Consider the following 15,769-nt stretch of genomic DNA (forward strand, 5'->3'; position numbering starts at 1 on the left):
TACACTGAGGTCACACTGTCACTGCCTGCATACACTGAGGTCACACTGTCACTGCCTGCATACACTGAGGACACACTGTCATTGGCCGCCTGCATACACTGACGTCACACTGTCACTGCCTGCATACACTGAGGTCACACACGATCATTGGCCGCCTGCATACACTGACGTTACACTGTCACTGCCTGTATACACTGAGGTCACACACTGTCATTGGCCGCCTGCATACACTGACGTCACACTGTCACTGCCTGCATACACTGAGGTCACACACGGTCATTGGCCGCCTGCATACACTGACGTCACACACGGTCATTGGCCGCCTGCATACACTGAGGTCACACTGTCACTGCCTGCATACACTGAGGACACACTGTCATTAGCCACCTGCATACACTGAGGTCACACACGGTCATTGGCCGCCTGCATACACTGACGTCACACTGTCACTGCTGCATACACTGAGGACACACGGTCATTGGCCGGCTGCATACACTGACGTCACACTGTCATTGGCCGCCTGCATACACTGACGTCACACTGTCACCGCCTGCATACACTGAGGCCACACACGGTCATTGGCCGCCTGCATACACTGACGTCACACTGTCACTGCCTGCATACACTGACGTCACACTGTCACTGCCTGCATACACTGAGGACACACTGTCATTGGCCGCCTGCATACACTGAGGTCACACACGGTCATTGGCCGCCTGCATACACTGACGTCACACTGTCACTGCCTGCATACATTGAGGACACACTGTCATTGGCCGCCTGCATACACTGAGGTCACACACGGTCATTGGCCGCCTGCATACACTGACGTCACACTGTCACTGCCTGCATACACTGAGGACACACTGTCATTGGCCGCCTGCATACACTGACGTCACACTGTCACTGCCTGCATACACTGAGGTCACACACGGTCATTGGCCGCCTGCATACACTGAGGACACACTGTCATTGGCCGCCTGCATATACTGAGGTCACACACGGTCATTGGCTGCCTGCATACACTGACGTCACACTGTCACTGCCTGCATACACTGAGGTCACACACTGTCATTGGCCGCCTGCATACACTGAGGACACACTGTCATTGGCCGCCTGCATACACTGAGGACACACTGTCATTGGCCGCCTGCATACACTGACGTCACACTGTCACTGCCTGCATACACTGAGGTCACACACGGTCATTGGCCGCCTGCATACACTGACGTCACACTGTCACTGCCTGCATACACTGAGGTCACACTGTCACTGCCTGCATACACTGAGGTCACACTGTCACTGCCTGCATACACTGAGGACACACTGTCATTGGCCGCCTGCATACACTGACGTCACACTGTCACTGCCTGCATACACTGAGGACACACTGTCACTGCCTGCATACACTGAGGTCACACTGTCACCGCCTGCATACACTGAGGTCACACACTGTCATTGGCCGCCTGCATACACTGAGGACACACTGTCACTGCCTGCATACACTGAGGACACACTGTCACTGCCTGCATACACTGACGTCACACTGTCACCGCCTGCATACACTGAGGTCACACACTGTCATTGGCCGCCTGCATACACTGAGGTCACACTGTCACTGCCTGCATACACTGAGGACACACTGTCACTGCCTGCATACACTGAGGTCACACTGTCACTGCCTGCATACACTGAGGACACACTGTCACTGCCTGCATACACTGAGGTCACACACTGTCATTGGCCGCCTGCATACACTGACGTCACACTGTCACTGCTTGCATACACTGAGGTCACACACGGTCATTGGCCGCCTGCATACACTGACGTCACACTGTCACTGCCTGCATACACTGAGGACACACTGTCATTGGCCGCCTGCATATACTGAGGTCACACACGGTCATTGGCCGCCTGTATACACTGACGTCACACTGTCACTGCCTGCATACACTGAGGCCACACACGGTCATTGGCCGCCTGCATACACTGACGTCACACTGTCACTGCCTGCATACACTGAGGTCACACACGGTCATTGGCCGCCTGCATACACTGACGTCACACACGGTCATTGGCCGCCTGCATACACTGAGGTCACACTGTCACTGCCTGCATACACTGAGGTCACACACGGTCATTGGCCGCCTGCATACACTGACGTCACACACGGTCATTGGCCGCCTGCATACACTGAGGACACACTGTCACTGCCTGCATACACTGAGGCCACACACGGTCATTGGCCGCCTGCATACACTGACGTCACACTGTCACTGCCTGCATACACTGAGGTCACACACGGTCATTGGCCACCTGCATACACTGACGTCACACTGTCACTGCCTGCATACACTGAGGTCACACACTGTCATTGGCCGCCTGCATACACTGACGTCACACTGTCACTGCCTGCATACACTGAGGTCACACACGGTCATTGGCCGCCTGCATACACTGACGTCACACTGTCACTGCCTGCATACACTGAGGTCACACTGTCACTGCCTGCATACACTGAGGACACACTGTCACTGCCTGCATACACTGACGTCACACTGTCACTGCCTGCATACACTGAGGTCACACACGGTCATTGGCCGCCTGCATACACTGAGGTCACACACGGTCATTGGCCGCCTGCATACACTGACGTCACACTGTCACTGCCTGCATACACTGAGGTCACACACTGTCATTGGCCGCCTGCATACACTGAGGTCACACACTGTCATTGGCCGCCTGCATACACTGACGTCACACTGTCACTGCCTGCATACACTGAGGACACACGGTCATTGGCCGCCTGCATACACTGACGTCACACTGTCACTGCCTGCATACACTGAAGACACACGGTCATTGGCCGCCTGCATACACTGATGTCACACTGTCACTGCCTGCATACACTGAGGACACACTGTCACTACCTGCATACACTGATGTCACACTGTCACTCCCTGCATACACTGCGTTTGTGCTCTCACCCTCACAATATTATGGATGATCAATGAGATGCAAATAGTTACGTTATTAAGCAAATTTTTATGCAAATGTATGCAGTTTGAAAATGGACCAATCAATTTAAACCCAGGTTTAAATTGATTGGTCCATTTTCAAGCTGCATATATTTGCATAAGGATTTGCATCAGCTCAGAATAATTTGCATATATGTCATCATCCCTACTCACAATGATAAATGCTGTATATCCTGGATTATTTATGACAAGTGGAAGTCACTCATATAATTAACAGATCTATTAGCAATCCTCACTATGATCTAATATAGGCAAGGACATCTGCCACCTATTAGTGCAGAGTTTTGTAACAGTCTTATTTAGGTCAGGTGAATCACTGCTGTTGTCTGGTGAGCCCCAGATTTAGCAAGTCCTGCTTGGGTACTGACATGTCCACAGGCACAGGAGATGGGAAGACACTGTCTGTAGAGTGATACAATAATCTCTATGGTACTGATTTCTTGTGTATTCTCTCTGTTGTAAGTATGCTGCATTACCTGATGTTTTTGTATGAATTGTCTCTACATGTTTTTCTTCAGTAAAGAGTTCTAACTTGTTATACTAGGTGCCTATCTGAGTGTACAGAGCACTCTGCTCCATCAACTCCATACCATCCAAATGGTGGTCTCTTCACATCCTTAAAAGATGGTCCATTGACTACCTCTTATCTTATGTGACCATAAACATGTAATCCAGGCCAGGTGTACAGGCACAGGTGATAGGAAGATTCTTCATACCATCCCACATAGAGGCGTCCATACACCTGAGAAGGTGGTCCAGTGACTACCTCTTATCTTAAGTGACCATAAATATGAAATCCAGAAGACCGGAAGACCATTTATGCTCATCCAGACCTGAGATGTGGTTCAGAGACCACAACTTGTCTGATGTGTCCATATGCATAAATGCATGGCTACAATCAAGCCTTTGTAATCATGAGGACAAGAGTTTAGCTGCCGCATATTCTGGTAGAGGTATAACAACTCCTGAAAATGGTAGTTCAAGGTCACCAGTATTGGCTTTACCGACAGGCACGGTAATGTCGAAACGGGCAAAAACAGCACTGGAAATTTGGGCGCAGCCATAGGCCACATTGTGAATTATGGCAATGGCGGCGCACAGTCAGTAATTTGGGTGCCGTCAAAAGACAGAAACAGCATAATTCAGCTGCCAGCAGTAACTGGTAGCTGAGTGAGGCCGGCTTGTGTATTGGTGGCAGCGTTGAGGTGCAGCCCGGGGGCTGCATTGCATTGCCAAAATCAGGCGTTCGGGGATTACCGCGTTAGTATGCGGTAATCCCCTTCTGGCCGGGATCCAAATAGAAAGTGACGCTCGCTTGCAGATACAGAAGTGCATTGTAAAAATACGCTTCTGCGCATGCGCGCCGCAACGCCAACATCTTGGAAAACCCTGCGTCACCATAGACTTACACGACCGCACGTTGTCGCAGAGGTCGCGCGGTAACGTTGGTATGAGCGCGCTGTAGATTGGAAACTTCCGGCGCACCGCACGCTGCATGAAAGCACCCTTAGGCTTTCATTAGCGTAGCGGTAAGTTGCAGTAAAATGACCAACAGTACCAGTTTGAAAGGGCTCTGAGTGTTACACTGGAGTCCATGGCAGCCCATAGGGGGAATAGCAATTAATGCTGCCAGAACTTATGCAAGAGTAGGGTGAGTGTTTTTTTCAGCTTTACCCTGCTCCCAAATTTCCCATCACCTTAATTACATGTAAGCTGGTAATGTCACCTTTATTTCTTATGTGACAACTGAAAGTAGAGCCTGATATGGATAGAACCAAGATAACATTTGTTCAATTGACCATTACCCTCTATTCTCAAGTTGGTGTTTGATCATATGGGAATGCCAATTCATGTACACAACAAGGAAGGGGGGGGGGGGGGGGGGGGAGGGGGGTGTTAAGGATTACTCATAGATCTAACTTTTTTAACCATGACATTTCCCAGGTATTTTCATCCAGCAAACTCTCAAGTAGCAGCTCGGGGTGGAGGAAACCTTGAAGTATCCGAGTGTGTGTGCTGGATGCACAGAACCACCCAGGTTTAATGAGGTCACCTCTCTGATCCTTCCAGTAGAGCCCATAATACTCTGGTTATTATGATTACCGCTATTATTATTGTTATATGCATGCCACACAGATGCCGTCACCCTCTTCAGCCTAATTTTCTCTAATATTTCCACATTCCTCCCCTACCAGGTCCTGAGGACACAACCACAGTGCAGTGTGATCACTACCACAGAGTAACCACCAAAACCTTTCCACCAATCACCCTTCTGTTATACACAGCCAATAACCTCTTCTCTATAGTACAATGCATGAGGCAAAGACCCCAACATTAGCATTAGATAGACTCATACGTGGTAATTAGATCACTATGAATTATATGGGGACCTTCAATCAATCCCACCTACAGTTTCGTACCAACTTTGAATCCCTTCTGCCACTCTTACCTGGCACAAAGCTGTCCATCTATTCATCACACCGCCCGACCACCAAGTTACGTGGAGGGAAATACTAGACTTGTGCCATGTGCCATGTTTGATCTACTTGTTACACATTCCAAAAAATGATTTGCTTTTGCGGCTGCAGACTGGCACTGATGACTGGAATAAGTATACCTCACACACTCTGTGATGAAGCCAAGATAGAAGTGGATAGAACCCGGGTTAACTGAGGTGGATGATGCCAGAGCTCCTCCTCCAAGCTAATAAATTCTACTGGGACTGCAGACATACACCATGAAGCCAACGTTTCAAGATCATGATCAAGGCAAATAATGGTCTAAGACAAGTCTGTCTGCAGAATGGTGGACAAATGTATCAGCACACCGATGTAGCATAGTTCACGCTCTTTTATTGAGCCATACGTTCCCACAAAGGTAAAAAACAATTGTTTCGAGGGCCACGCAGGGTCCCCCTTCTTCAAGGCGTCTGTCTGCAGAATGGGGACACACTGAAATATAGGGAAATTCCCTTAACGTACCCCTAATCCGGGGTACTTTTTATCTCCCCCCCCCCCCTTTCCCGAACTCGGTAGCCACCTGGAAGTTTTGCCAAGTGGTGCAAAGCTATTCAGAAGTAGGCAGATGCAAATTTCGAACTGCGGCTGCAAAGTAAAAGAAAGTGCTTCTCTGCTCTTGCGCAGTTTGGAACTTGTGCCTAGGCAGTTCCACTTCACGCTCCATCACTAGAGGTAGCTTCCTGGTATTCATATCCGACTGGAGGATTCTATCAAATAGGAAGACCACTGGGTACTGGGAAAGGGGAGGCAGGGGTGGCACTAACAAAGGGGCAATGGCCCCAGAGCCCACCAGCACAGACTCTACTGACAAAGATTCTGGAGGGGCCCCAAGGAGCACAGTTAAGTTAGGGGATGATCAGGGGGTTGTCAGCACCAGGCTCAGGACCCTGGGGCAAATTTAGCGGCAACAAAGGGCCCCTACTGCCACTTTTTGGTTGGGGGTATGTATTGGGGGGCCCCTCGGTTAGTTTTTCCTAGGAGCCCCATTGGTACTAACACCATCCCGGGGAGCGGGGACCCTAAGGACAACGAGCAGCAAGCTTCTGCAAAGGTAATCTAGCCCACCATGGGCTTTAGTCATTTTTTTTTTGTGGGGGGGGGGGAGATCAGGGGTACTGTGCAATGGTCCTCTAAACACTCGCTGAAAAGCAACCACTGGTTCATCACACATTGCTGTTTAGTGCCAGTCGTATTTATTGCCTCCGATGACTGACATGTTTGCCAACACTGTATTCCACAGCCAGAGAGCTCTGATAGTCAGCAGGTAGTACACACATGGCACCATCAGTCAGTGTATACACAGCACTGTTACCAGGCAATACAAGCTGTTTGGCACCGAGGACTGATCTAAACTCTGATAGGAGACTCGCAGTACACAGATAGCACTCTTGGTCAGTTTATTTACAGCACAGTCGCCAGGAAGTACAAGCTACTGCCGGAGACCTGATATGGATGTAGCATGCTGACTTCGGATATCACTGTACATATTTTATTCTACAGGCTGAGAGAGCTCTGATAGTCAGCAGGTAGGGCACATACAGCACTATCAGTATACATAGCACTGTAACAAGGTAACACAAGCACTGAGGACTGATATGAGCTCTGACAGTCAGCAGGCAGTGCACATACAGCACTGTCAGTATACACAGCACTGTCAACAGGTAACACAAGCACTGAGGACTGATATGAGCTCTTATAGTCAGCAGTTAGTGCACATACAGCACCGTCAGTCAGTGTATACACAGCACTGTCACTGAGGACTGATATGAGCTCAGACAGTCAGCAGGCAGTGCGCATACAGCACCGTCAGTATACACAGCACTGTCCACAGGTAACACAAGTGCTGAAGACTGATATGAGCTCTTATAGTCAGCAGTTAGTGCACATAGAGCACTGTCAGTCAGAGTATACACAGCACTGTCACTGAGGACTGATATGAGCTCAGACAGTCAGCAGTTAGTGCACATACAGCACCGTCAGTCAGTGTATACACAGCACTGTCACTGAGGATGGATATGAGCTCGGCAGTCAGCACACATATGGCAGTGTATACACAGCACTGTCTCCAGGTAACAGAAAACAACAGACGATAACTCTACGGTATTAGCACTAAGCACCTAATCCCCGCTGTTAAGTCCCAGGAATGGGTAGGGGGTCCGTGGCGCTCTCACCTGCAGTCAGGCACTAAACAGGGTCATCTCCCTCCGGGAATCAGGTGAGAGGCTGCGTCTCGCTGTCCCAGGCTCCTTCCTCCTCCCCTGGAACACAAGCAGAGGACAGGTGTGGTTACTGAGGGAGGAGAGCACAGACTATTCTGCTCCCTCCCTGTACATTCTCCCAGTAACCTGTCACCTGCGACACGGCAGCTAGAGGGCACCTGCGCACCCAACTCCCAGCCCAGAGCCGTCACTAGTCAAACCTCCTGAGACTACATTCCAAGGAGAACTGAACAGGAAGCAAGCTGTGCAAAGGTGAACATTTTCCTCTCAGAATCTAAACTTTATCATGAGCACGTTCAGTCCTGAACAGAATAAGAATAGAACTTCAAAAACTGATGGTCAGGTTTGATAAAATGTGAATCAAGTGACATTCCCCATAAAAAGTAGCAGTAGTGCGTTGTACTGTGATAGCCATCAGTACAAGCAAGAGGTTTTGAATCAGGATGATACCATTTATTGGCTAACTTAAAAGATTAAGAGTAAGAGAGCGTTCGGCTGTGCAGCCTTCCTCAGGGTCCTTTCACACTGGCGCAATGCGGCAAATTGTCGCACTGCTACCGCAGCCTAATGAAAGTCTATGGGGAAGTGCCAGATTTAACGCTAGAACTTACCCACTTTACCATGCAGCTCCTGCGGCGGCTCTGAAATCATTGTAGTCTATGGCAATGCATGGTTCTTTAAACACGTTGGCGTTGCGACGTCGTGGCGTGCATGAGTGGAAGTGTATTTTTACAATACGTTTCCGCGCACTTCCACATAACCGAAACAGGAAGTGACCACAAGCACGCGTCACTTCCTTTTTGGACGCATGCCAGACAGTGAACACCGTGTAATAACGCAGTGTTCCCTGAAGGCCTGTTTGTGGCGGTGTGAGGCAATTTGTAGTGTGAAACCAGCCTAAGACTAAAATCCTGTTTTCAAAACTTCTACACCATAAAAACAGCACAAGTTTTTACGGTGGGGGTGTTACAGCCTCAGGAGTTTCGTCATGTTTGCAGGTTGCCCCGATATCGCTTACCGTTATCGCCACACACCCAATCGCTCAAGTTGGCCCTACATCTTGCAGCATGTCCAACCGATTCATGTGAACAATTTCGGCCCGAAATTGGTCGCATCGTTGATCGGGCATGCTCTTGGCGGCAGCGATTTTCATCTAATTCGATTATAATAATCAAATTGAATGGTCGATCAGCCGCCAAGTCATCTGATGTATGTGTAACTGTCGGGTAGAAAATCAAAAATCAATTCTTTATTTTTATCTGGTAAACAAGTTACTTTTCTTGTTTATAAATGATCATTCCCCAGTTTACCTGACTCTTATCTGGTACGCTGCCGCACAAAGGAAGTTGCAAGGCATGCTGGGTTGTCCTTTTGTGCTTCTGTACATGAGTTTAGTCTGAGGGAAATAAAGAAGCAAAAAAAGACAACCCAGCAGGCCCTGCAACTTCCTTTGTGTGGCAACATACCAAATAAGAGTCAGGTAAACTGGGGAATGATCATTTATAAACAAGAAAAGTAATAGAGATTTTAACTTTTGGTTGTCTGGTTAGCATACTTATTACTTGTTTACCAGATAAAAATAAAGAATTGATTTTTGATTTTATGCCCGACAGTTACACTTTAAGGCAGTCTAACAGTTATGCCTGGTATACACCATGCAATTTCTCATCAGATATATGGGTCAATAGATAATTTTCAACAGATTTGATTGGTTTTCTGATCACTTCTATGCAAATCGATCAGAAAAACAATCGGAAATCAGATTGGACCTGTGTGAAATTATCTATTCGACCCATATATCTGACTGGAAATTGCATGGTGTGTACCAGGCATTAATGTACATGCCCGTTTCTAGCCCCGTGCGGGGCGTGCCACCGCCCGGGGCGCTGTTGGGAGGGGGGCGCTGTAATGGAGGGGGGGAAGCACCGTAGCCGCGGGGAGGGCAACCCGACCTCTCCCTCCCTCTCCCGGGCCGCCCTCCGTGGTCCCCCCTCAGATATATAGTGAGCAGCAGCAGCCAGGGAGGGAGCGCTGTATACAACATACCTCCCTGGCTCCAAGCGCTGCTCTCTCGCCGCCGGTCTTCTTCTCTCTGCATACACGCTTATACACACGCTGCTTCCTGTTTAGCCGGAAGCAGCGTATGTATACGCGTGTAGGCAGACGGGAGAAGACCGGCGACGAGAGAGCAGCGCTTGGAGCCAGGGAGGTATGTTGTATACAGCGCTCCCTCCCTGGCTGCTGCTCACTATATATCTGAGGGGGGAGCACGGCCCGGGAGAGGGAGGGAGAGGTCGGGTTGCCCTCCCCGCGGCTACGGTGCTTCCCCCCTCCATTATGGGGGACAGCTACCTATCTAACCTATCCTGGGGGGCACCTACCTAATCTAACCTACGCTGGGGGGCAGCTACCTATCTAACCTATCCTGGGGGGCACCTACCTAATCTAACCTATCCTGGGGGGCACCTACCTATCTAACCTATCCTGGGGGGCACCTACCTAATCTAACCTATGCTGGGGGGCAGCTACCTATCTAACCTATCCTGGGGGGCACCTACCTAATCTAACCTACGCTGGGGGGCAGCTACCTATCTAACCTTTCCTGGGGGGCACCTACCTAATCTAACCTACGCTGGGGGGCAGCTACCTAATCTAACCTACACTGGGGGGCAGCTACCTATCTAACCAACACTGGGGGGCAGCTACCTATCCTGGGGGGCACCTACCTAATCTAACCTACGCTGGGGGGCAGCTACCTAATCTAACCTATACTGGGGGGCACTTACCTAATCTAACCTACACTGGGGGGCAACTACCTATCTAACCTATACTGGGGGGCACCTACCTAATCTAACCTACACTGGGGGGCAGCTACCTATCTAACCTACACTGGGGGGCAGCTACCTATCTAACCTATGCTGGGGGGCACCTACCTAATCTAACCTATGCTGGGGGCAGCTACCTATCTAACCTATACTGGGGGGCACCTGTCTAATCTAGCCTATACTGGAAGGGGGGGCAGCTACCTAATCTAACCTATACTGGGGAGCACCTACCTATCTAACGTATACTGAGGGGAACCTACCTATCTAACCTATACTGGGAGGCAGCTACCTATCTAACCTATACTGGGGGCACTTATCTAACCTGTATTGGGGGCACCTACCTACCTAGCTAGCCTATACAGGTGACAACTATACTGGCTACCTATATTGGAGACACCTACCTAAATGACCTATACTGGGGGCACCTACCTATCTAACCTATGCTGGGGGCAACTATTCTGGCTACCTATATTAGAGGCACCCACCTAGCTAACCTGTACTGGGGCACCTACCTATCTAACTTATACCGGGGGCGCCTGCCTATCTAACCTATACTGGGGGCAACTATACTGGCTACCTATACTGGAGGCACCTACCTGGCTAACCTATAGCGGGGGCAACTATACTGGCTCACCTATGCCTGGCTACCTATACTGGGGTACCTATTCTTGGCTACCTATACTGGGGGGACCTATACTAAGTGAAACTAGACCTGGCTAACCTATACTGCGGGCACCCATACCTTGCTCCGGGGGGGGGGGGGGGGGGGGGGGCCCAATTTTTACATCCTCGCCCTTGGTGCATTTTAGCCTAGAAACTGCACTGTTAATGTACATATGTATGTAGAGGCCACACAACACAACAAGCCGTCCTCTGTACAGTCCACTCCTACACTTATCTATGGAAGTACAAACAATGCATATCTATAGCAATGTAAACATATATGCAGAGGCCACACACACCACACCTCAATTTTATGATGTGCTGTTACTGAAATCTATGGGAAGAGCAACACTTGGCATGTATAGCAATGTAAAATATATCTGGAGGTCAATACTCCTCTGTACAGTGCTCTCCAACTCCAATCTATGAGAGTACCATCACCGTGCACACCAAGCACTGCACAAATCTATGTGGAAGCCACAGATCACACTAAGCCAGCCATGTACAGTGTGACTCTACTCCAATCTATGGGAGTACCATTACCGTGCACATAAAGCGCTTCACAAATCTATGTGGAAGCCACAGATCACACTAAGCCAGCCATATACAGTGCGATTCTACTCAAATCTATGGAGTACCAACACTGACCATGTAAAGCAACGTACAGATATACAGTATGTGGAAGCCAGATATTATACCAAGTCTCCTCTGTACGGGGTTCTCTCCAATCTGATCAGAGATCTGTAGGGCGCCATAAACTGCAGGCCAATTCCTGATCAATTTCAGCATGAAATCTTTCAGGAATCAGCCTTGTGATGCCGCCTCATTGCCCCCAGGGCCACTCCCCCAACCCCCACCCGGTTCCCCCGGCATGAATACTTTACCTGTTGTTGTATGCCGCTGCCTTCATATTTTTCCACACATACACACGCCCCACGTGGTTGACAGCGTAGCGCGACCATGTGTGACGTCACACGTGCAATACAACTATATGGGGCGCGTGTATGTGAGGACGACGACAGAGACAGCAGGAGACACCCACAGGTAACGTGGGAAGAATTAGCCGGATTGAGCATATCGCATATCGGATATACATCTTGCAGCATGTCCATTCGATACATGCAGCCAATTCCGGCCTTAAATTGGTCGATCTGCTGCCAAGTTGCCTGATGTATGGCCACCTTAACCACTTTATGACAAGCTGACTTATAAAAACATCCTGCTAGAGCCTCTTAATGGCTCCAGGACGTTTTTATCTGTCAGACAGTGCTGCTGCTGCTGCCGCTGTGCGCGTCCCCACACATGCATTCCCGTGCACGTGAAGATAGTGGGAAAAAAAAAAACACCAAAGGAAAAAATGCACCTTTATTTCCAAATACTATATTGTCACCATACTTTGTACTAGGGACATAATTTAAAATCTTGTGATAACCAGGACAAATAGGCAGATAAAATGTGTGGGTTTTATGCACAGTAGCAGTTTTTATATTAAAACTATAGGGGATGAAATTGGAGAAAGTGTATTTTTTCATTCCCCCCCCCCCCCCTTGTTTTTTCCCTTTAAAATGCATAGAAAATAAAGTAATTACTGAAAACAAATATCAACCCCCAAAAAGCCGAATTGGTGGTGAAAAAAACAAGATATAGATCATTTCATTGTGATTAGTAGTGATTAAGCTATTGGCAAATGAAAGGGATGAGCACTGAAAGGTGAAGATTGCTCTTGTCCATTAGGGTAAAAAACCCCTTTGGGGTGAAGTGGTTAAGCGATTTATGTACAGAGTGATGCTACTCTAGTCTATTTGCATACCAACACTGGGCATATAGAGCAGTGTACAGATAAACAGTATCTGGAAGCCACACATCATACCAAGTCTCCTCTGCCACCTCAGGGTGCTCTATAATCCATGGGAGTACCAACGCCGCACATATAGCAATGTACGAATACATGTAGAGGGCACACTCCACACTAAGCCTTCTCTGTACAGTGTGAACTTAGTTCAACCACAGGGAGTACCAAACACTGGCCATATATAAAACCAGAAATAGTCGCGCCAGTAGTCCATACACTATCAATCCAAAACGTAAAGACCTTTAAAGATAAACAAACAGCAGAACAGGCATTCTCATGGTGAGTATTGCCTCAACAGTACACCCTTGTGCATTATACACACTGCGTGAGGAAAAAACTGTCACCATAGATCAGGGGAGACCACACCCCCCCCCCCACCCCCTTTATGCCCCTGCTCACCAGATAGTTTCTTTCACTCTTGCGTATCAACAAATCCATGCTGTGCATGAAACCTATTAAAAATGCCAAAAACTGTCATAGCATAAAACTGCTTTAATGAGGCTCCCAATGGCCCCCAAGTTAAAACTGCGTACGTAAAATACACTTGTGAGTTTGCATATCACAATACCACATCTCCTCTGGCTCCGGTCATCACTCACATGTCCAGGCCGCGTGTAGCCCAATAGTTGAACAGCGTGCGTCCTCCAAGCTCTAGGCGGAGCTTGGAGGACGCACGCTGTTCAACTATTGGGATAGTCCCTGCTACACTCAATCAAGACATCTCCATCCCAGGAAGCATTTAAGTCCAAAAGCCACCCGTTTAGCATGTATGAACGCCTGAGGCAGGGAACACACTTGTCTTTCAGTTTTCTGCGCGCAGTTTCTGCATACTTTTCCTGCACACCAAGTGTGTTTCTATGCAGGAAAACGCGCACGTTTTGTCACAGCAGCTGATGTAATTGATAGAGAAAACTGACAAAATGTGCAGAGTCATGATGCAGAACAAAAACAGTCAAGTATGTTCCCTGCCTCACTAACCCTCTGTAACACAGTCCAGCCTGCAGCCCTGTATTGATCTGAGACATAACTATGCGATTTGAGTCCTATGGGAGAAAAGCGCTTTACAAATGTTATTGCATTCTTACTGTATTATCCATTATTGTCATATCTATCTTCTGCCACAAAAAAAGCCTCAGAGTAAATTCAGCCATTTTAATATTTTATTATAAAAAAAAATTAAGTACAAAAAAAACATAAAAGAACAGGGGGTTGGTAAGTCCAGTCACATGATCAGGTGACATCTTAGGTGAACGCTCAGTCACATCATCCAGTGGAAACACTTGGTCATGTGATTAAGTGAAGGTCAGGGAGAACGCTCGGTATCGGAAGTTGGTGAAGACATCGATCTTAGGGCCACTTCCTGCTGCAGTCAGAACCTGAGGAGTAAAGAGAGGATGAGTCTGTTGTATAAAAAAAAGATCCAATAACTTGACCACTCCCAGAGTCCAACTAAAAACCTTTGGAGCCAGAGCTTTCTGTCATGCTGCCCCTACCCTGTGGAATGCCTTGCCAAACTTATTCCAGACAGCTCCAACCCTGGACATGTTTAAATCAAAACTGAAAAGCTGCCTGTTTAGTCTGGCAGTTAAGGTCACATAACTTTTCCCCCTGTACACATCACTATGTACCGATCTGAGAGAAGATTATGCGCTTTGGGTCCTATAGGAGAAAAGAGCTTTATAAATGTTTTGTTGTTGTAAAAACTATATTTATTTACCATTGACTAATCCATGCCATACCGAAGTGCATTACTGGCCCATCTCATGCTGACAGCAATCAATAACTATCCACCACTGACCAATCACAAGAGAGCAGCAACTACTGTGTTCCAGACCGAAACAGCCAATGCAAACAAAAATACAGTTGCTCTCCACCACCCACTGCTCATACTTCAGCTGACTGGTCACTCATGGATGTTGCTTGTTGGTTGACTAAGAAGTGGTTAAAGTAAATCTGAGATAAACTTTTACTCATTGCATAATTGAGCCCTTACATATACTTTATAGGGCATTCCTCAAGCCAAATACTTTTTTTTTTGTCTTTGGCCTCGGAAGTCTTAATACCCCAATTCCCTATAAACTAAACAAGCCACACCCACAGCTCCTCCAGCACCTAGGCATTCTGAGTCCCATGTAGCAAGTGCTCATGGGAGCTCAGTCTGGGGAGGACGAGTTTTTTTCCCCGAAGGAGGAGGAGGCGTTACCAGCCAGAGATTTCAGAGGCAAGGGGGCAGAGAGGGGAGGAGAGAGGAGGAGAGGGGAGTGGAGTTTTCACAGGCTGAGGGGCGGAGATGCAGAGCAGCTTGCCTGTGAGTAAATGATGACAAGCAGAATATATGTCTGCTCTCGTATCACAGGAAGAAATAATCATATATTGTTGAAGCTGTTTGCAGCTAGATTTGCTGTGTAAACTTGCTGTGTAAACTATCTAAACTTTAGATAAGATATGTAGACAAGTTACTGGTTATAGTCAATTTTTCAAGATCCACTTTAAATTAACCACACTACATGGGGGTCCGCGTCACTCCTGTACCTACCGCTGTTCAACCGCCACCCCCACCTGGGATATGTGGACATTGGTTTAGGATCTATGTCAGTGTATGGTCACTTGCTCTATTGCACCGCCGTGCACACCCAGCCACTTACTTAATTTA

The 15,769-nt window shown here is 48.2% G+C and overlaps 2 protein-coding genes across 4 annotated transcripts in view; both read right to left on the reverse strand.

The window, feature by feature from the left end:
- The window catches only part of BICDL2 (BICD family like cargo adaptor 2), a 78,874-nt gene extending 70,993 nt beyond the window's left edge, over positions 1 to 7,881 (reverse strand). The window contains exon 1 of one of the 2 annotated variants that reach the window (XM_068244082.1): positions 7,675 to 7,881. The gene's annotated coding sequence lies outside the window, so the exon portion shown is untranslated. The remainder of the gene's footprint in view (positions 1 to 7,674) is intronic. The other variant, XM_068244081.1, reaches the window with a different exon arrangement.
- Positions 7,882 to 14,254: 6,373 nt separating this feature from the next.
- THOC6 (THO complex subunit 6) overlaps positions 14,255 to 15,769 on the reverse strand; it is a 35,039-nt gene continuing 33,524 nt past the window's right edge. For both annotated transcript variants that reach the window (XM_068244090.1, XM_068244089.1), the window contains exon 13: positions 14,255 to 14,492. In XM_068244090.1, the coding sequence (XP_068100191.1) occupies positions 14,409 to 14,492 (84 nt within the window). In that variant the 3' untranslated portion in view covers positions 14,255 to 14,408. The remainder of the gene's footprint in view (positions 14,493 to 15,769) is intronic.

Source organism: Hyperolius riggenbachi, chromosome 7, assembly GCF_040937935.1.
Source record: "Hyperolius riggenbachi isolate aHypRig1 chromosome 7, aHypRig1.pri, whole genome shotgun sequence".
NCBI lineage: Eukaryota > Metazoa > Chordata > Amphibia > Anura > Hyperoliidae > Hyperolius > Hyperolius riggenbachi.